The sequence below is a fragment of the Empidonax traillii genome, unplaced genomic scaffold, assembly GCF_003031625.1.
Source record: "Empidonax traillii isolate 1590-97213 ecotype Southwest subspecies unplaced genomic scaffold, ASM303162v1 scaffold66:size1465758, whole genome shotgun sequence".
Classification (NCBI taxonomy): domain Eukaryota; kingdom Metazoa; phylum Chordata; class Aves; order Passeriformes; family Tyrannidae; genus Empidonax; species Empidonax traillii.
This window is the reverse complement of record NW_020955259.1, coordinates 1,260,291-1,282,792: the sequence shown is the minus strand read 5'-3', so window position 1 is coordinate 1,282,792 and position 22,502 is coordinate 1,260,291. Positions and strand designations below refer to the sequence as shown.

Below are 22,502 nucleotides of genomic sequence, written 5' to 3'. Positions count from 1 at the left end.
GATGTGTTTTGTGTGTGCATGAGCCATGTACACTGCAGTAATATACTTCTGTCCACATCAGCCATAATGGAGACCTGCATGAGGAGCCCTTTGTACTCTGTGTGTCAGCTGGAAATACACCCTCAACCTTTGTACTGGACAGAAGCAGGAATGTGGAACCTCACCTTTGTTGAGTTACTGGAATCAGTGACCCATAACCCATTTGGGTAGAATTTGTCTATATGGTTGTCTTTTTCCTCTGCTCTTTTGGGTGTGGCTAAAAATAGTACAAGGTGGACTCTTAACAAGGCAATGAGGCTTTTTATAGATTTCAAAAGAGGTGTATTTACCAAATTATATGTCTAACATTGGCAAATCTTTATTGAGATATAACAAATATCACTTCTGACTTTGGATTTTTTGGTGGAGCCATAAAATGACCATAAAATGACCTTGAATACCGTGTGCAGTTTTGGGCACTACAATGTAAGAAAGGTATTATGCCATTAGGGAGTGTCCAAAGGAGGGCAACAAAGTAAGTGAAGGGCCTTGAGGGGAAGCTGTATGAGGAGTGGATGAGGTCACTTTGTCTGTTCAACCTGGAGTAGAGGAGTCTGAGGGGAGACCTCATTGCAGTTACAACTTTCTCTCAAGGGGAAGAGGAAGGGCAGGCACTGATCTCTTCTCTGCGACCAGTGACAGGACCCGAGGGAATGGCCTGGAGCTGTGTCAGGGGAGGCTTAGGTTGGGTATTGGAAAGAGGTTTTTCACCCAGAAGGTGGTTGGGCACTGGAACAGGCTCCCCAGGGCAGTGGTCACAGCACCAAGGCTTACAGAGTTCAAGAAGCATTTGGATGATAGTCTCAAGCACATGATGTGACTCTTGGGGATGGTCCTGTTCAGGACCAGGAGTTGGACTTGATGATTCTTGTGGGTCCCTTCTGACTCAGCATATTCTATGATTGTGTGATTCTGTGAAATGCATCTTATATGAATAAGGTATGTTTTGTTTTGCAGATCCTGTGCTAATATTGGGCTTTACTTGTCACTATAGATATGTTTTATATTTTATGGAGCAGCACAAATATGTGGGTTGTTTGTTTGCTTTTCCTCCTTTAAACAACACCAAAGCTTCACCTAGGAGGAGTTCCCTTCCCAGGCTCTCTAAGTGGCTTTGTTTTTGTGCACCACACTGGCCAGGGAGCTGCAAGTAATATATAACCCTTGAAAAGATTCTCTATTGCAAATCTGGATCATCTTTTCCTTATTGTGTGTGTTTAAATGCTTTTCCACTGTGCTGCTTCTTTGGCTTCTGTTTGTATTATTTCCTTAACATAATTTTTTTATCTCAGTGCCTATGACTTTGTCATTTGAATGTCTGTAAAATAATCCTTTGTTTATGGTCCTCAAGCTCTGCCTTTCATCTTTTTATAACTATTGTGAAATGTACCATACAGTCACATCCACCATGGGAGCTGGTTATCCACAGTTGCCATCACCTACTGTATTATGTGTCTTTAATAATGGTTTCTATTTGTGTACATTATACAAACTGTATGTAACATTGGCACTAAATCTATTTCCAAATTCTGGAACTCTCCAATTTTGTGATTAACAAGTGTTGCCTTTTATGATTATTCAATATATAACTATTTTGAACATGTTCCAAATGCAAATGCTTAGAAAAATTGTTCTTTACTGAATCTTCTATTTATATTCCTCATGCGAATGAGCTGGAGGTTTTCTTACTTTCTTCCTCGTATTCAGGCAGAATACAAATCAGCAATAGGATTTTTTTGCATCACTGCACACAGCTTCCTTTTCTACTGCTCCTTTCTATTTGTGTCCTGCCTTCAGCCCTGCTCGGATACAGCCTTTAACATTCTGTGCACTCCTGGCTTCCAGGGAGGCAAACAATGCCACGTTCATGAAAGCTTTGAAAGGCTGCAGTTGCCAGGTGTAGGATTTATCCTGTTCTAGCTGCCTACTGGTAACTTGTAATAAGCCAAGACAAAAATAGAATTCTACAATATTCTCTTGTGAATTCACAAGGAATGATTTATGGTCATGGGAATGGAAGTACCTTTGCTTGCTCAGCCCAAAGCTGTCTTTAACCAAGGTGAGAAATGGATGCTTGTAGAAAGAGTGTAGAAAGAGTTTGCAGCGATATTTTTCTTGGTATGCAGTTCCACCAGTTTATGAATAGGGATATTTTCAACTGGAGTTCCATAAAAGCTGTTGCAATTGAACCAAGATTTTCTGACTTAAAGGAAGCATCACTACCCTGTCTTTTACCATTTCTGTTTTTCCTGCCCAAATCTGTGATGATATAAACTAGAGTTTTTTTGTGGTTTGCCTGGTAGATGGTTCATCAATAAATTATTCTTCTGATTGTTTGTCAAAATATTCTAGGTCAGGATAGATAGTTCTCAAATGCAGCATAAATTGTTCTCATTGGTAAAGGAGATCAGTAAAGGGCTGAACTCAGCATGGTAGGATTCTCCAGTGTCCAGTGCACCAAGATTCTTTCAAAAAAGTATATGTGTTTAAAAAAAAAAAAAATCTATATTAAAAATGTTAATCTTAAAAGGCTGGCAGGTAGCTTAATTCATTTTCTGGTAAAGGATTATGAATTTTCTCATAACAAAATGGCTTTCTGAAAATACTTTCTACTGCTAGTGTTTCAGTCAGATGCATTAGTTCAGTAACTTTCCATTCACTGCATAAAGACTGGATGTTCTGGAATGATATAAAGAAGTTAATTGACTTTCGCTCCTGGTGGGCATAGGGCAAAAGACACAATATCAGGCAGCTGTCCTTGTAAAGACTGGCGATAAATCACAGCTTTTCTTTTTCTATGACTGAAAAAACAAACATTCTCCAATCTACACATAAAACAATCAGCTTCTGTTCTCTTTTTAGCTTAAGTCATACTGTGAAATATACAACAGAAATTTGAAAAAATTGTTTATTTTGGTTTGAATTTAATAATTTCATTTTGCTAGAGAGCATCATTACATGTGAAATTGGACTAATATCTAAGGGCTATGTACCAAAATGTATGAAATGTTTCATTGGTCTGGTGAACATAATCATTCAGTTAATACCTTGCTATGTAACTATTGCTAAACTTTTCAGAAAATCTTCCTCATTCTATATGTAAAGAACTTTTGAGGGACTTGCAATGATAGCTGATTCTCAGATCTGAAGAGGAAAAGTTGTAGTTTGCTACAGGGCTTTATGGGGTTTTGTCAGCTTTTTTACTGAGGTTTGTCTGTGTTTGGTATTGTGCATATATGGTTATCTAGCGATGAATTCCTTCTTGTTTCAGCTTACATAACAGGAATGCCATTAATGAGGGGAAGAACAGCTGTGCTGGGATAGTCCAGAAGTTGATAAAAACCTGGGAGCTTTTCTGGCATCACCAGCAGTAAAGGATAAGAGAATAGTGTAGGAAAAGGGCAGAGATGTGGGGATACCTTCTCCAACATGACCTCCCCATCTCCAGTAACTTGTAGCTCAGTGTATGGCAGAACAAAGGTGCTAAATTTATATTTGAAGAGTGTCCTGAATTTTTCTTCAGTGACCTTATCTTTTATTTTTCGAAGTATGTGAAATTTTTGTATTCACAAGTTGTTCTACAACTTACCTTATGTGGTGCAAAGCACTATATTTTTCCGTTTTTCATTATTTTGAATTTGCTACCTGCTGGTTTGCTTAAAGTCCTCTGCCCTTTACCTTGGAACAGACTGTCTTCAGCAGTTGGATACCCATCCCTCTTTGCCATTTGGGATTTTTATAGGCCTGCGAGGCCAGGCAGGGTGCTTGGCCTCTGTCATGCCATGTGCTCATCTCCAGAGATGCAGCTTGTGCCTGCTGTGCCTGCTCTGCAGAGATCTGAAGGGCTGTACTTGCTGTCTCACTGTACCTACTGGGTAAGAAGGAGGAATAGGTGGGACTTTTGAAGGGGCTGCTCTGTGAAAGGAAATTCAAGGTTAAGTATTTCTAGAAAAGCTACTATCAATGTCCTACAACTTCTCTTGTACCACTTAGTGCTTTCTTTCTGTTTAGTGCTCTATCAAGGCCAGCATCTGACTTTTAGAACTAAATTCCCCTTTACTAAACACTGCCTTTCTCTGAGCGAGAAGTGGGCTGAGAGGAGGATCCATCACCGTGGAGTGTTGTCTGGTGCAGAGGATAAGTGGCCTTATGAAAGTAGCAGGAGGTATTTAGGTTACTAGAGAGTTAATAATACAGCACACTGGAAGTTACATAAAGTGCTTTGCAGATTTTGCTTCATTGGTGTTGTCAAGTGCAGTAATTCTGCGTAGCTGCAAATATGAAACTTCAGCAAAGGTTTATGTGCTTGTGAAGGTCATGAGAGGTGACATAAAGAACACCAGTTAGTTACTGTAGTTTAAATAGTTGACTGAATTTCTGAAGGGTATAGCCATTTTAAAATCATGAGAAGGAATGTGAGATTAAAAAAGGAAATCTGTAGCCTGAGTCACCCCTGCTGGAGAAGGAGAAGATTGAATTTAGCTCCTGGGCGCGTGGGTATTGCTGCCTTCTGACGGAGTTGGTTTCTAAGCATCCAAGTTTTACAGTTGCAAAGTGTATCTTCACAGATCAAAAGTAGGTGGATTGCAAGGGATGCAGCTCAGATGGAATGAATCTTAATATAGTTGAAATATTTCGAAATACAATCTGTCTTCTCAGGTTGTGGTCGTATTTTAATTTTCATGGAATCACCGAATGGGTCAGGTTGGAAGGGATCACAGTGGGTCATCTGGTCCAACCTCCCTGCTCAAGCAGGGTCATCCCAGAGCACATGGCATGGGATTGCATCCAGACAGTTCTTGAATATCTGAGGGAGACTCCAAAACCTCTCTGGACAACCTGTTCCAGTGCTCTGTCACCTGCACAGTAAAGAAGTTCTTCCTCATATTCAGGTGGAATGTCCTGTGCATCAGTTTCTGCCTGTTGCCTCTTGTCCTATTGCTCAGCACCACCAAGTGGACCCTCGTGCATCCTCCTGACACCTCCTGTTGGATACTGACTGACACTGAGGAGGTCCCCTCTCAGTTGTCATTTCTCGAGACTGGACAGGCCCAGCTCCCTCAGCCTTTCCTCATATGAAAGATGCTCCAGTTCCTTCATCATCTTTGTTGTCCTCCTCTGGACTCGCTCCAGGATACATCCATTGGCCTTCTTGACCACAAGGGTGTGTGCACCATCTGTGTGTGCAAGTTTGTGCATCCACTGAAAGGGTTAGAGACACCCTCTGTGTAGCTGTGCATCCACCTTTCTGATGGCCATAACCCACCAAAAAAAGGCAATTTTCATCTGATCGAGCTACTTGACTTTCTGGTTTTTTGATCGTTAATGTGCTGGTACAAAGGAGGTAATGGGAATGGGTGGTTGGCAGAGGTAAACAGGAAAATCATATAAACCATATTTTTCAAGTCCTGTGGAGCAACTGACCGCTCCAGCTTTCCACAAAAGCCTTCAGGGGTGCCTGTCCTGTTGCCCCTTGTCACAAAATATAAGCTGGAATGTGGAATGCTATTGATTTTAACCTTCATTTGCTTAAGGGTTTCATCTTTCCTGTCCAAATTTTCATTATATTACTCAGCATTTTTTTTATACATACATTCTGCATTCCAAGAAGAATTTTTGAACCATATGCATACATTTGGTATATATTGTATTTTTTGGCAATGCAACAGTTGTTATTTCCTAAGGAAAAGGAGAAAAATCCATTTTCATTCATATACCCCCGCTGAATTAAATTACATTTGAATGTCTTAAATTTTTATTAAAAAATACTATGAGAAAGCTGCAAAAATGTAAAAATGGAGAAAGTGTCTCTCTGTGTCAGTAAAAATGTTCATGAAAAGGTACTGCATTTATTGCTGGTAACACTTTGTCATGTCCCATAGCATCAAAGTCTGAAGATGTTTGTCAAGGGAGTACACTGTTGCATAAATTCAGAAGTTTCTTTTCTGTTCACAGCTTCTTTGCAACTTTGTGAGAGCTACTGGGCCATTATTTAATTTTAAAATACTGCAGCCTATTAATCTATTATTTTTCTAGTATCTTAGTCTGTCTAGTTAATATGTAAAATCATTCCTTGATTGTGGAAACTTCTTGAGTGTCTTTAAAACTGATGTTGATGTGTTAATTTTATTTAAGCACCAGCTGCATCCATTAGATTTAGCTAATATAATATTTAGAGTGGGCTGAAATGAATAAATTGTTTTTGAGAATCAAGGTTATCATCATCATCATCATGGCTCAAGGTAACTATAAGATAAATGCTATAAATTAATGATTTTTGATATTAACCTTAATTTTGTGCTTTGGAGGGATTGTGTAGTTAAAAGAAGAAATCATTAGACTAAAATATGAATAACTTGGATTCTGATTAAATATAGTTCATTATGTAATTACTGTTCTTTTGGAAGGGTTTTAAATTATGGCATTGCTTTGCCCTATGCTTAAGTGTAACCTGTATGTTCCAGTTGCATATTATACAAGAATGAAAAGCTACATGGCAATAATCAGCTTTATCCATGTCTTGGTACCCTGTGGTAGCAGTCTTGGTTTTCATTAGCTTTCCCAAATTCCTTTCTCCATTCTGAAACATAAATTATATTCCTTATTTTAGAAAAGAATATTCCAACCTGTGTTCTTCTGAAATGATATATATCCTCTTCATGGTTTGGATTGGAAGGGACCTTAAAGATCATCTTGTCCCAACCCCCTTGCCATGGACAGAGACATCTTCTACTAGACCAGGTTGTTCAAAGCCCCATCCAGCCTGGCCTTGAACACTTCTAGGGAAGGGGAATCCACAACCTCTCTGGGCAACCTGTTCCAGTGCCTCACCACCCTCAGAGTAAAGAGTTTATTCTTAATGTCTGATGTAAATCTACCCTCCTTCAGTTCAGAGCCATTCCCCCTTGTCCTGTCACTCCATGCCCTTGTGAAAAGTCCCTCTCCAGCTCTTTTGTAGCTCCTTTAGGAACCAAAAGGTGCTTTAAGGTCTCTCTTAAAAGAACCTTCTCTTCTCCAGGCTGAACAGCCCCAGCTCTCTCAGCCTTCATCTCTTAGACAGCTGTTTTAAAAAAGCGAGAACCAAAATAAACGTGGCAGAGTTTGTTGCACAGTTATTTGATATTTATTATGGGTGTCCAGCACAAGCGTTAGCAAAAGTGTTTTAAGCCCTGGATCGGGAAAGAGAAGGATGGCTTTGCATGATGGTCTCTATCTTCCCTGAATTTGAACCTTCTCCTTTAGATGCTGCATATATGGGAGACTTGTTTTCTTTGTCTAATGTTTGCTTTTGAATCTGTGGAATATGAATACTTTTTATATAAGTATTTTAAAGAAAGTTGTTGCTTTTGTAACTTAGTTATGCTTAGGAGCTTGCCTGTAGATTACAACTGAAGCTTTATATTATGAAGAAAATTTATAAAATATTCTCTAAGGGCATCTGTTTTCTAGTAGAGTTTTAAAAGAGAAATAGATAGGACTCTTCCTACAAAACATGATACTAGGTTAAAAAAATGCTGTGAAGTAAGTAGCAGTTTGCTCTAAGTTTCGCTGTGTTTTGAAAGCAATACCTTTAAAATTAGTCCTGTATTTAAACTGTTCTTCCTACGGAAGGGAAAGTTGTAGCTTCTGTGTTGTCCCAGTGACTTTGTTGGGTCATATACACAGTTCAGGCAATTTCAGGTTGTCTTTACACTGTAGGATTTCAGCGGTGTTTGAATATCCTCTTCTTGCAGCCTTGATTGATTGCTCTTGCTTATGCATTTGTATGTGAGTCAGAAATTCCTTTCCAGGTGTAACCAGTTTGCAAACGGTCATAATGTGTGCCAGCACCCCCAAAACAAACCCTGGAGAGTCTATTTAGAGCACAGGTCTTTGCTTTAGGTTGGATGTCCCTTCTCATTTCACCGTATTTCACTTGTATATTGAGAATGCAGATCTCACTCTGGTCTTAAGTCGTGCATAGAATTATTCTGCTAATTAAACAAATGTGTCATTACATCATGTGTATTACACATAAATCTATGGCTTGGGGTTTTTGGCCTATATTGCCTTTAGAGTTCAGTTCATTTACTGTGCCACCATGAAGATGAGATAAACATCTTTGTTTTCTAATGTACATTTATGCTATTTTTGAATGTTGATTGAAAGACAATGTAGAAGAAAATAGAAGCTTTTAGATGAGGTTTTTATTAAAATGCTAGTAGTGACTATTCTTATTATCATGTTTTCTATAATTTCCCCACTAAATTATGTGTGTTCAAAGAATATGTTTATATCTAAGAACATGACATTGAAATTGAAAAACGAATTCTAATGCTTCACATTTAAATTATGCTCTTGTGATTTTATTTTCCTTTTTTAAGGTGGGATTCAAACCCCCTCATTTTTGCATTTTGTAAATAATCTCTAGTCAAAGTGTAATCATAATGATTAGAAGCACAACTCCTATTGTATATTGTAGAACTTCTCATTTCCATTTTTAACTTTTACCTTGCATTAATTTTTTTTTGTAATTTTTGTGCTGATTTTCTAGAATGTTTCCAGATGTGTTGTTGTTCTTCATCCTGCTGTTATCCCATAGTGCCAGCCTATGTTATACCCTGTAATGAGGATTGATTGTAGGAATATAGACTCTCTTAGCTGATTACATGAATGTAGCTCTGAATTTCGTAATAAGTGGTGGTGGTTGCAGGTTTAACATAATGTAAGGTGAAATCTTATTGAGTCTGTCATCATTACACTCTCCAATATAGAATGAAACTGAGCTCTAACAGTGTCCCAGAATGCTGTAGTAATCTTCAAGCCTATGTTGTACCAGAAATTCCCTTTTTTTTTTTTTTTTTTTTTTTTCAGCCTAATGAAACTCTTGAAATCTGCAGCTTGGAACAAATAGACACAATTAATTATCTTGCTTTTTTCTCTGGAATAATTCTGAAATGGGACATTGCAGTCATGCATCACTGTATACATTTAAATATTTCTTCATGAGTTAGGAGGAGGAGCATGGGTTGTTTCTGTTGTTAAGTAAGAAATCGTGTCTCCCCCCCACGACCACCATGGCAATTTTAAAAATCATTAAAAAAACTATTTATAATATTAGCAGTGATGTTTTGAAATTAGTTGGTCTACCATGGTTTGTTCCTGATGTCCTTCCTATGTGCTGCTGGCTAATACAAGATCCCAACAATGCCAGTGGTGACTGGAGTTTATGGAGCCAGGAGGTGAGGACACTGTGTGACTGAACACCACTGAGAGCCTGGAGAGTGCTGAGAGAGGGAGTGCTGCATTTTTGAGCTTTTGTAGCATTCACAGAAGCTGAGCACAATATTTGAGGAGTTTACTGTCAGAAAAGGTGATAATAATAACTCACGAGTCCTGGTCTAGTGCACCTTCCCTCCCTGAGTAGATGAGGCCTGTGAGTTCCTGGGATAAGAGATTAAATGCAAAGCCTGCTGCAAAATATTTGGTGGTTTCAGAAGAGTTAGCAGGGGACAAAAATATCTAGTGGTATTTAACTCTAATGCAACAGAAGAGCTGTCCTGTTAGTGCAATTTACAGTCCAGTTTGGTGGGAGAAACAATTTTCCAGAGACTTCTGTGCTTTTTTCCAATTCAAGTTTCTAAGAATCACACTTCTTTCTAATAACCCTGTGTCTGCTAGCACGTCTGTTGAGTGTATGTTTATGCTGTTTGCATGTCATCTTCTCACTTTGCTTCCTTTTGAAAAACCTTACTATTTGCTGTCTCCTGATGTGTTTATTTTTTGATTTCTCTAGAAAGGAAATAATCTTTTCTGTTTTGGGCTGTTTTGATTTGTGTTTAGGTATATCTTTTGTATATAAGCTATTCAGGTTAGATTTTTACGAAATGAAAATGTGACTTTTTACTTGGGTTTTTCAAATGACAAGAATCTTCAATGAATTATGCTGAAAAAAATATTTTTTTTAGGGTAGTATTCGTTAACAAATACACTCAAAGCAGTGTATTTTCGCTGGCCTTTGAAAAAAGTGTCAGGTTTACCAGAGCACAGGGAGAGAATGGGCTTTTATTTCTTAGTTTAGGATCATTCTCTTTGTGCTTGTTAATGTGGACAAGAATTACCAGCTTGGAGTAAAGAAGATTGACAATATGCCATGACTTGCTGAAAAGTAAAGTGCAACAGTACTAGTTATTTTTAAACACAGAAGCATTTGTAATGTAGGGAGACTCTTCTGTTATTGTTCTGTGCAACCACTTGCTAATGTTATGCAGCTTTAATGCTGGTAAAATTGTGTGTGCAACTTGGGAATCCGGTACAGTGGCATCTCCAGGAGCTGTGGACCTGGCTATGGGTGTGCCGGTTTCTGAGCTTTAGCCATATTGTACACCAGTAATCAGCTGCTGGAGTAAGAAAGAGGCAAAACTGTACCCTGTGTGACATGTAAGCTGGTAAGTTTTCTTCACTGGTTTCACTATCTTAGCATTCTGTACTATTCAGCTTTGCTGCTACTATTTAAAGTGAGTCTGTATACAGTGGATGATACTGTTCTAAGAGTTGTAGGTAGTTCAAGGTATGTTGTTTCCAGTGTAAAGATAAGAATATTGGCACTAAGTAGCTGTGGATGCCCCATTGTGCCCAGGGAAGTGGTGGATGCCCCATCCCTGGCAGTGTTCAAGGCCAGGTTGTGTGGGGATTTGAGCAACCTGATCTAGTGGAACATGTCCCTGCCCATGGCAGAGAGGTGGAAGGTGGAACTAGATGATCTTTAAGGACCCTTCCAATCCAAAACATTCTGTGATTCTGTGATATTTTTCACCAAGAATCTGTGATATTTATCTCCAAGATTCTACCCAGTGGAAGCTGGTTTAGAGCTTGCGCCTGTGTGGGAAATTTTGTATCTGTCACTGGAAGTTTTCAAGTGTTGTCACTAGTTTCGGGGTTTTCAGCATCTCCTACACAATGGAAGTGAGAAAATAAATCTCATCTGTGTCATCAACGTATCTAGAAACAAGCCTATTAGTTTATTCTTTAGATATGTCTTATTGTACCTTGTGCACAAAATGAGTTAAACTCAATAATATTGATGTAATTTATCTGAGAACTTAAAAGAACTGCTCAAAATGTTGTTAAATATTCTCAGGTGTTTGCAAGTGCACAAGATCCAATATCTGCTCCATACTCATTAGAAAAAAAATTTGATACTCACTTCATTTTATCCAGAAGAAATCATAGATAGTGATTAGTGTCTGCATTCTTACTCTTGCAGAAAAGGCTGCTGGGTAGGAGTTTGAGGAGTCCAACTGTCAAAACAAATTACAATTATCAATACTGCACTTTTAGAAGCAATATCTACTGGGTTTCCATTTGAGTAATACTTGAAGAATAATTTAGTGGCTATTATTTTTGCAGCTCTCTTTAAAGCCTACACAAATGAGCTTGCTCATCTAGTGTGACCTTTACAGCACTGGAGGCTGGTGATTTTTGTCATGTATGCTGAGTTTGGAGAGAGGCTGTTGAGTTGCATCAGGCTCTATAACTAACAGTAGATGTGAAGAAAGTTCAGCTGATGGGATCTCTGTTAAGTTTTGGCATTACCTGGAAAAAATATTTTCTGGAAAAATGTATGTACTAAATTTGTTCACTGATGCCCTTTTCATTAATTTACCATTAAAATACTTGAAAATTCCAAATTTTAAGGAAAAGACAAATTTTTTTAAAATGATGCTTTTAATTTGTCTTCTTTTGGGAGCAGCTGGTAAATGAGGGTGTATGAAATGATATTGGCAGCAGTTATTGCAGCAATAAGTGCTTGTTGATGTGTTTTGGTTTGCTCCCTCTCATTGGGACCCTTTGTTTTTTAAGTAATTCTGGATAAGTTCAAACTAGACCCTTTTCTCTCCACCTTTTACACAAAGAAATTGTCTCTAGAAAATTCTTAACCACTCCCCTATTTTTGACATACAGACAAGTGCTGAGACCAACAATTGGAAACAGGCTTCCCACTGGTGACTGGCAGAGCCAGTGCAAACCGAGCAGAGAGGGAAGGGCAGGAAGGGTCGTGGGAGACACTTCTCCGTGTACAGAACTAAGTTCTGTAATTACAGAACTCAGGTTTTTTAATTTGCTTGTTTCTGAATGAGTGAGATACAGGAGACCAACACTTGATGCTCATCTTCTCTTTTGGTTTTATTCCACATTTATTTCACTGTGGAAATTTACGGGGGTTTGCCTTGTTGACATTTCAGTGGCATGCAATAACATACCAGCTGTCTAATCTGTGTTTATTATATATCTAATAAAGTTTGGGTTTTATCGTGAGGGAAGCTGATACTGCTGCTGAACAGCCATAAAAATGCAAGGTGCCATTGCTTAACTTAATTCGAAGTATGCTGTAACTGGGAATTGAGCAGAGGGCAAGCTTATTTTATAGTACAGACAGTAGTAATTGTCAGTCACTTCTGTGCCAGGGTTAAAGAAGGGTTTATACTGGTAAGTGAAAAATTTACTACTTTTGTCCCTTGAAATAGATAAATCATCCATCTATTTTCTGTGAAATAATTCATCTTTGTCTGAAAATACAAGCATTCATTATAATTATCTATTTGTGTGTATAACTTCAAATAGTTTATTTTTCACATGGATTTTTTTTTTTTTAATAGAAGAAAATAGTTTCTTAAAGTACCTGGAGGGAGAGGCTTTTGTCAGGAGTACATAGATGGTGCATGGTCTAATTGCCTTCAAGCTTCTGTCATGGGTTTGTCTTGTGCAAAATATTGTAATGGTTTAAAACATTTCTATTCCATTATATTATTTTTGTGGATGGATTCTGGTAGCATTAGGATATGGAATTTTTTAGGACAAACCTCCTACAAATGGTGTGAAATTCTAAGCTTACTCTGATATGAAGATGAGCATTCTGTTCCAGTTGAAAAATGCATCTCCTTTGGATAATAATCTACCTGAAGGGATTAGTAACATAATCAATAATATATGCTGACATATTAATGTGATTGTCAGTGTCTTGAGCCATTCTTGTCTTTTATTATTATAAAGGCTTCCAAAGTGCACAAAATGTGTTTGATATTTTAGTTGCTCTAGTGGGCTGAAGGGGCAGTAGCATCCTCTGTTCAAAAGCATCCACACATAATGTGTACCTGGGATTATGCTGAATTCTAGAAGACCTAAATCTTACATGCATGCAAAACACTTTTGTGATTAGTTTCTGGACTATGTAGTTTTATGTCAATCAAGAAAGGAAGGTTTTCATGTTGCTTAAACTATGCTTTTCATGTTTATTAGCAAAAAGAAACTCAAATATTTGTAAGTATATAGTCGACTGTTGTATAAAGACTTTTATGCACACACACATGTATCCAAGTATACAATCATAGAATGGTTTGGGTTGGAAGGGATCTTAAAGATCATCTGGTTCCAACCTCCCTGCCATGGGCAGGGACACCTGCTAATACGTTTTAATATATTTATTACTATCTACACACACACATGCAGACAAATATATACATATCTCTACAGAATAAAAAGCTATGAGGTTCTAGAGAAACAGTTAGTGCTCTATCTAAATGTGAACTTGCCAGTTTTTACTACCTCACAGATAAATGGCAAACCAGAATCTACCACTTTCCCCACTGCACTGTAGTGTAATTTCTGGTTTAAAATTTAGAAGCCATTAAAACAGAGCATGGCCCCAAAATAGAAATCCTTTCACTGAGGAGAGATCAGGCTCTAGAGGGTTGAAGGGAGGCAAAGTCAGTGTCTGTCTGGGTGAACAGCAGTGCACAGCTCTGCCTCATCTGGCAGGGAGGAATGGTGTGGGTTAGGGGATGTCATCGTACATCTTTTCTGACCTGGCCCTGATCCACATACTGTGTTATACTGGTGAAAGTGTATTTGCAACTACCCAGTGATCTTCATCAATGAAGTGATCCGTTAGGAGGACTCACCTCATCTCCGCTGCAAAATTAATTTGATTTTGTGTCCTCAGGTAGATGAGTTTTCCAGTTTTTATATTGGTATGGATAACCATACCAGCAAATGTACTTCTTAAGAGGGAGGGTGCTGCAAGAAGGATTCTCTCTGAATGTGAAATGATAGTGCGAGTATGAGTGTCTTTCAGAGTGCACTGCAGTGATGAAAGGTGAGCTAAATCCATAGTGCTCAAAAGGAACCCCTGGCTTTCAAGGAACTGATATCACCACAGCAGCTCCTGAACTGGATCACAGTGCAGCCAACAGGAGTGCTCTGGAGAAGGGAGAAGAGATGCTGCTTTCTTCAGTAGCACAGATTTGAACTAGGTTGGTGGTTTGAATTTGCAGGCTAGATTCATAGTAGCTGTATTTTAGCAGAAAGGAAACATTATATCTGGGGTGACTGGGGGGTTCCCCGCTCATTAGTTAGCAGAGCTGATGTTGCATGATCAGGAGATTTTCCTCTTGAGAATAAGCTTCAATATAAAGGAATGCAGCAATGTAAAACCTCAACAGGGCATATGTCAGAGATCATGCATAGCAAATCTGCTCAGTATGAGGAACAAGAAGCTTTCCTTGCTTAGTGTTATTTATGCAGATTAAATATAGTGAGGGGGTTGTGCTCTTTTATTTCCCCCTTTATTTCTTCACTAATGGGTCTCAGGATATTTTTTTATACTGACTTTGCATTATTTTGAATATGGTGGAACTTGTCTCCAAGATGAGCATTTTCAAGAACAAAGCTTTGTTCAGCCAAGAAGGTAGCAAAACTGTGGTGCAGGTACCTTTAGTAAATTATTTGTCTTTCCCAAATGCATAAGATGATTGGAAAACACTCTTCCATGGAACTTAAAAAGGCCTCCTGGGAGATGTCACAGAAACAAAGAAAGGAGCCAGGAACGGGTGGTGATGAGAAAGAGTTTAGCGGGTAAAAGGTAGGAAGAAGGGCGTCTGAATACTTAGATATTGTCACAGAGACTCCCTTGTGCTCCAAGGCATAGTAATTTTCAACAATATAAATGTATGTCAATTCTAATGGAAGATCAGATTTTGTGTATTTTAAGAGAGGCAGTTAAAATATTTAATATTCTAAATGCTAGAAAATAAAATTAAGGGATACTGCAAAAACATATTTTCACTAAACAGGGAAAGCAAGACTATTCCTGTCTAGTTTAACATGCTTAGAAGATAATATTAGTCTGCAGTATTAATTGAATTGAACATTGAGTGCAGCTTAATTCCTTCACAGCAGAGTGCAGCTAAAAATTATCTGCAGAAGACATCCAAGAGGAACTAATATGTCTGGAAACAAACTATCTACAGCAAACAAAACAAAAGCAAACAACAGAAAAAACCCAACACCCAAAAGCACACAAACAACCCTAGATAAGTTTTTGTGTAGCCTGGTATATAACTGTGCATAGATTTCTTTTATTTCAAGTCTTGGACTAGGAAGAACTAGTTCACATAAAGACTGTATTTGCAAATATAAAAATACAAAATTGACCTGTGATGTCATTCTGACTTAGATCACTGGCTCCTTCAGGCTGTGGATGTCATCTTCGTATATTGCTTTGCTCAGTGATTCCTCTTTTAAAATAATGAATGTTCCTTCCCTCCTGCTCCCACATTAGTGGTCAAATTTAATTCCATGGCAAATCCAATTTAGATTTCCCAATCTATTTGTCTAGATAACTTTAGTAACAATTTTTTTGGAGTTTTTGTATTTTTTTCTTCTTCATGAGTGTCCAATTTGCTTCACTGCTAGACCTCAGTACAAACTTTTGTCTCTGAATCTTGTCAATGTTAACTGTTGTCTTTCTTCCAAAATACTGGTTTCAAATTCCTATCCACTGTTCAAACTCTCAGTAGACAAGTGAATCATTATTTTTTTCTGGTCATTGAAGATGGAGAGAATTTCACTAGAGATGCAGGAGAACAACTGTCTGGCATAGCAGGCAGGCAGAGGCAAAAGCTTTTGACAGTTTTTGCAGAGGAATCAAAGGAGAAGCACTTGCTGTGCACTGTCTTGAAAAGGAACACAGAGTTCACAATATTTTATTAAATTTAAAAATGGTAACTTTTCCTGGCAAGATATAACTCAAGTTATATTTCACTGTTTTACTGAGGAGCAAAAGAAATAATGATGTTTGCAGTTCTTAATGTTTGAATCCATTGTGCTGCTACAAATGAAAAAAAATAATCAGAGATAAATAGCATCAAAAAGCATTCATATAAATTCTGAGGCTCCGAACTTTCTGGTTTTAGCTGCCACAGGAGTGATTGTATAATTTGGGAACGTGGTTGTTTTCATTTAAGAAACAGAAACAGTTTGTTAGAGATTTTCGTGTGTTGTTCAACTATAATATTTTGCTTTGTTAAAACTGGGCCACTCCAAAATAGACTATTCTGTATTAATTGGTTTCTCTCTGTGTGGATTCCTACTGTAAGTGTTCACAGCCTGAAACATTCAGGGTTTGGAACTTACTTGAGAGCAGTACCCTCACATATGACCATCTCCACCTCTCTTGTAGACCTCCATATTTAGGTACTGGAAGGTGCTATCAGGGTTTAACAGTTTAACACCATCTTGGGTTTAACAGTGAAAGCTCTGCTTACTGGTTAAGTTTTCACTCAGTGTTGTTGGGGATGTCCCTCTGAGGAGGGACACAGTGCTCTGGCAGTAGCTGCTGTTCTGCCTTGCTCTGCCAGTCTTCAGGTGCTCCAGACTTTGGGCTTTTTGGATAATATGTCTGCGAGGGTCTCTGCAATGTGAGTGGTGGGGTCTCTATGGCACGCTCAGGTGGGCCGCTGCCCTGACAGTAGTTCTGAGTACAAGTTCCTCGATCTTCAGTGACTTGAAAGTGACTATAATATGGCAAACACTTTATTGAAACTTGAGATTATTGATGTAACATTACTTATGTGATGGGAAATTGCCTGTGAGCTAATTGGGGAAAAATATATGGGAAATTATTTAAACATTTCTGTACATGTTTGCCATGGAAAGCAGGGAGGCTTTCACAGCGTGACTGTGCAGAACATCCCAAACTCACACTTAAGTAACATTGACTGGATCACTGTGCACAGTACCAGTATGTGGCTTTTAAGTTTCTTAATTCCACAGATATGGACTAATGTTTACTTTAGTTTTATTTTTTGCTTTATCAAAATAGTTTTTTCTCATGTTAATTTGATTTCCAAAATCAGGTTGACAGTGGATAGGGAGAAGTTAAACAGCTTAAAAAAGAAAGTAGCTAGAAATCTAATCCTTAATTCATTGTTACTTAATAACTTTTTATACAACCCTGAGATTAACTCAGTTGGTTAAAACTTGGTACTAATAATGCCATGGTCACAGGTTCAGTGTTTTCTATGGGCTATTCACTTAAGAACTGGAACTTGATGATCCTTTCCTGGGTCCCTTCCAACTCAGAATATTCTGTGATTCTGTGATACTGGATTTTGGAACTATTGCAGAAAATTTGAAATTCTTAAAGAGGTAACCCTGAAAATGCATATTAAGTATTATTATTACAATATTCCTTTCAGTCACATTATGTTGCACAAAATAAGATCTTAGTCCTTTCTTTTGATTTCTGCTTTTCATCTTCTGTATTTTTGGATTTATGTTGTGGAATTTGGTGCAAGAGGTTAGTGTGATAATCTGTGTCTATAGTTGGAAAACTATTACTGTGGGAAAACCATAGAAGTTAACAAACAATTTAGTTGTAGTAGAAACTATAGGGCTAGAGTAGAACCATCTACTATTTCTTGTTGGTTTTCATTTTTCTTTATATTCAAAATAGAATAAAATTTGAACAAATGCTTTGTCCTGTGCAAAGTTAAAATAGTGATTTTCTTCTAGCACTGTCATTACAGCTCTACTGTCAGAGTGTTTCCAGTTCTGTTCTTTAACTCATCTTGAAGGGGTTGAATAACCTCAGACCTTCCCACAGGCTGAATAAGCTGTACCTACAGTTTTTTCTAGCCTATGAAACTGCTTATTTTGTGGGTTTCTTTTTAATTGTTAATGGAATCAATTAAGTAAATATTTAAAGTTTGTTTATTTCTTGCTGTTGTAGGCATTGGATCAAGACAGAACTGCACTACAGAAGGTGAAAAAATCAGTGAAAGCAATATATAGTTCGGGGCAAGGTAAGACATTGTTTTCAGTTTTACATTAGAACCTAAGCGTTTGATTTCAAGTTTGAGATGTGTCTTGAAATTTCTCCTGTTGAGGTGTATAGTATAAGAGATGCTTATATGTTTAGGATTGTTTGGAGTTAATTTTTTTCTTTTTTTTTTCCTTCTGATTATACATCAGATTAATGTGCTCTCTAGTTCTTATATTCCTTCTCAAGGGTCTCTAGGAGAATTCTCATAGGCAAATTTTCCTGCTGTCATAATATTTGAAGCAGTTACGTCCAGTTAGAACTGTGACAAGTGTCCTCGACTGTGTCTACAGAGAGCACTTCTAAGTGAAACAAGAATTTGAACCTCTTAGAAGATTCAATAAATAAATAAATAAATTCATAAAAAGAAATATCTCCTGGTAGATGTTTCTGTTTCATCCACACGTGTACTCCCCTCATAACTGGTACAATCAAAATTATACATTTCCTTTCCTATCTAAAATAGTGGAGATTTATCACTATTTTGCTTGTTTGAAAACACAGCTGATGTTTTATTGGAGCTTCGGTACTTACTTGGATGAGTGATTAGGTGGCTGGAATGTGAATGGATAACTGTTTGGGTGGAGTAAGAAATGATAATCAAACACAGACCAGTATACAAATTCACTTTTTAAAAGATTATAGAATGTACCTGGCTTTTACTTCTGTTTCTCTATAGTCCTAAAAACTGTGCGAAAAGCAGAGAGGGGAGCAGTGCTGTACACCTTCCCATCACCACCTGGCTGTAAATAGAGGATTCTAGCAAATCCCAGTTCCAATTCCCTGACAATAATAATCAGTTTAGCAGATTTTTCCTTATACAGAACTACTTCTGAGTGCTCTTAGTTTCTATGCTGTCCCATTAACGTGTTTATGGAAGTGTGCAGGATTTTTAATGTCTTTTAATGTAGATTCTTAACTTTTCTGCAATCATTGATGTTGGTTTGCTAGCACCACGCTTTAATTAGCTTTTCTGTAATTTCAGTTGATGATAAATATTTTCCCAATAGACTGTGAAGCTTGATACAAAGTGAAAATAGTATTTGGTACATGTGTATTTAGTTTTATGCTTTTAGAAGTACTCAGATGCTCCAAGCATCTTCTATGTTTGAAAGTGTTAACTTCCAAATAGAGTTTCAAAAACTGAGTTTCAAAACTGATGAAAACATGAGTTCTGCCTGTTTTGAAATACATGAATGAGAGATTTTAGCTATCATTTGGTTTGAGACTTGTGATAAAAGTGATATTGTTGTCAAGACCTGTAAGTAGGGCAATACTATACAGTGAACTAGTTACACTGAGTAAAAGCAATAGAAAGTTGGTTAATGGTTTTGATTGACTGCTCTGCTCTTAAAAAGAAGCAGAGATAGTGGGGTACCTGATTTTTATTTTTTTTAACGTTTTAATTTTTTTTCCTAACAAGTCTTATTTCAAAGGTTCAAGTTAGTAGGAATTCTTTTCGCTTAGGAAAGCACCAAACATAACCCTCTGGCTCCCTCTTCAGAATGCTGCTGTGATAGGCTCTGTTACAAAGAAAAGGCGTGCACAGGAGGGATTTCCTGCAGTAACTGATAAACTGGGGTTAGTAAGAGCAAGACAAAAGATGTGCTCAACATGTGAAACCTTATAAAAATAAATATAAATATAAAGCGACTGAAACTCAGGCTCATTTTACCTCCTTGTATGAGGAGAATTGCTGAGCCAGCTCTTTTCTTATGCTTCAGGGATGAAAGTTGATTTTCTTGATGTTTAAGTAAAACATACCAGAAACAGCTATAAAATGAATTGTTGTTTGTCAGTTCAAGAAAGAATCATGTGATTATTTTTTGTATTTCAAAAGAAAACCTCTAAGTACAAAACTGGAATTTTGTTTTACAAATTGAATTGATTGTTAGAAGGTAAGACCATATTTAAACTACTAGAGTAGAAAAATTGTTTTTAAAACTGCTGTGCTCCATATTCTCCTTTGAGAACTCTGGCTGAAGTGATGAGAAAAGGTTATTCAGGGACAATAGAAATCATTTTCTCTTCAGTTCAGTAATCCAATTCATAACTCTAATAAAAATCATAGCTAGGTTTTTTTGGGTTGTATTGGTTTGGGGTTTTTGTGTTTTGTTTTTGGTTTTGCCTGAAGTAACATTTGAAGAGTGACACTGACATAATGCAGTGTCTCATACAGAATTCTCATGAAGGCCAAGCCCTCTGATGTGTTGGTTTGTTCCTCACTGGTGCTGAATTATGAACCACAAGGCACTCTGTTCTGTTATAAAGAGCTTAAACATCACCCAAATACTTTCTGCTTTTCACGCACATCCCTCACCCATTTGTCATATTTACATTTAGATTGACTGCTGTGGAAATGAAAACATACCAGCACAGAAATATGGAAATCCCTTAGAAAGGACCCTTCCCTCTTTAGATTCCTTAAAGTACTGTTTGGGAAACTACTGTTTATGAAATCCAGTGAGACATACAGATGGATACCTCCTTCTCACCATTTCCTCCTTGTCTGGCTTGCTGTTTACTTCTGGCATGATGGATTGCATCTGTATTAGGAACCCATCTTATGTCAATGGTGCTTGAACTTAATAGAGAATCTGTTCTGACTTCCCTTCCTGTAATATTTGGGTTGAATTGTAACAGCAGTAGATTGCACAATTAGTGCTGTAGATTTTTCAATAGCTCTTTTTCATTACTTCCCTGGTATAAGTTCCAAATATAATCAGAAGAGTTTACACAGTGGAGAAATAAAAACATAAAATCCATGCAAGACCAAAGGTACTGAGCAGGACCAGCAGTCCCCATGGTCTCCCACAATGATCAACAGCAGATGTTCAAGGAAGTTGAAAAACGGTGCAAAAATGGAGTGATTTTTTTTTTTTAAATTATTTTGTTTAACACTTTCTTAGCTCCCAATTATACGAAGACCAGGAATTACTTTGAGTCAGAACTGGTACCATGATGTTTGGTGCTTCTTAATGACTTTGCCTGAGTTTGTCTGAGATTTGAATTCATATAAATCTTGATCATTCATAGTCTTGAATGAATCATTAGATGCTCCCATGCAGTTGCCCTGTGCTTGTTCTTCAGGCCTTAAGTCACCTAAGGAGGAAACTGTGCGTATCTCAAAGCATTGGCCTCAAGCCCACCAAAATGACTTATCTGATTTGAAACTGAGGGAGTTTTGCATGTTCTGGGCATGAGAGTTTGTAGGAGGCTTTGAAGTACCAAAGCTTCTTACAGTAGAATTGGAGGACTTCTTGGTGGACGAATCCCAAACTTGATTCAGTGTCGACCATTCTGTCTCTTGAAATAGGTTTCTGGATTGAGTTGTTTCTTCCATCGCTCACAGTATCTCTTTTCTGATCTCAGCAGCCCTAGGGGCTTTCGTGGGTTTTTTTGTTCTTTGTTTTTTTACAGAAACTGTCACATTTAATTATCCTTACTATCCTTCTCGAGAATGGCAACATGGATTTTCTTTTCTAAAACAGGAAAGAGGAGGAGCGAATTCTGGGCAAGAGGGGCAGGAACTGTGCACAATAATAAGGCTTTAAGCACACTGTGGCAATATTTTGGTGTTGCTCTGTCACATACTGTGTTTCTTTGCAATTTCTGACATTAAGCTTTGTTTTGTTTGGTAGTGAATATCAGGGTGATATGACTTCAGAACCTCTGCCTGTAATGTCTAGTGAGGAGTGTGCTGACTAATGCACGCTTCCCTGTGTTGGGCGTTCAGCATGGGATTCCTCATCTAAGGTGGGAGCTACCCAGGTGCGAGCCTGTTGCTGTAGACTCTTCTAGGCTGACTCCATCTGACTTCCTCTGCATTTGCATGAAGATGAGCTGAGCTGTAACTTTTTTTATGCTAATGAAAGGGGAAGGGTAGACCCCAAGCTCCAATTTGGAGATCCTTGTTCCTTCAAGTGTTTTGATGAGGAACAGAACTTCTCAGAAATCCAACCATTTCATATGGTCTTCCTCTCCCCATCTGCTTGTTGATCCCTGTGGAGGCAGGATTTTCTTGAAGTAAAAATTTCTTTTTATAAAACCTGTGTTTCTTGTTCAGCATTTTGTCCACATGTCCACGAGTTCTGTTCTGCACTGTGATTTCTACAAATTGCCTGAGGAATAAATAAGCTATACTGCTGGTGGTGCATACAGGAGTTCTCAGTTCTCTCTGAAGCTTACTAAAAATAACTCATATATTTGCTTTTCATTCTTGCTGTAGGGTTGAGGCTGTTATAAATAAGAGGCTGTACTTTAAAACTGTATAGTTTGCCTATTTTATTCTTTTGTACATGTGTCTTAAGTGACTTACCATCTC

At 37.8% G+C, this 22,502-nt stretch overlaps 1 protein-coding gene across 5 annotated transcripts in view; it reads left to right on the top strand.

The window, feature by feature from the left end:
• The window catches only part of ASAP1 (ArfGAP with SH3 domain, ankyrin repeat and PH domain 1), a 149,107-nt gene that overhangs the window by 55,965 nt on the left and 70,640 nt on the right, over window positions 1-22,502 (top strand). For all 5 annotated transcript variants that reach the window (XM_027880278.1, XM_027880273.1, XM_027880275.1 and 2 more), the window contains one exon: window positions 18,089-18,161. In XM_027880278.1, coding sequence (XP_027736079.1) covers window positions 18,089-18,161 — 73 coding nt within the window. The remainder of the gene's footprint in view (window positions 1-18,088; window positions 18,162-22,502) is intronic.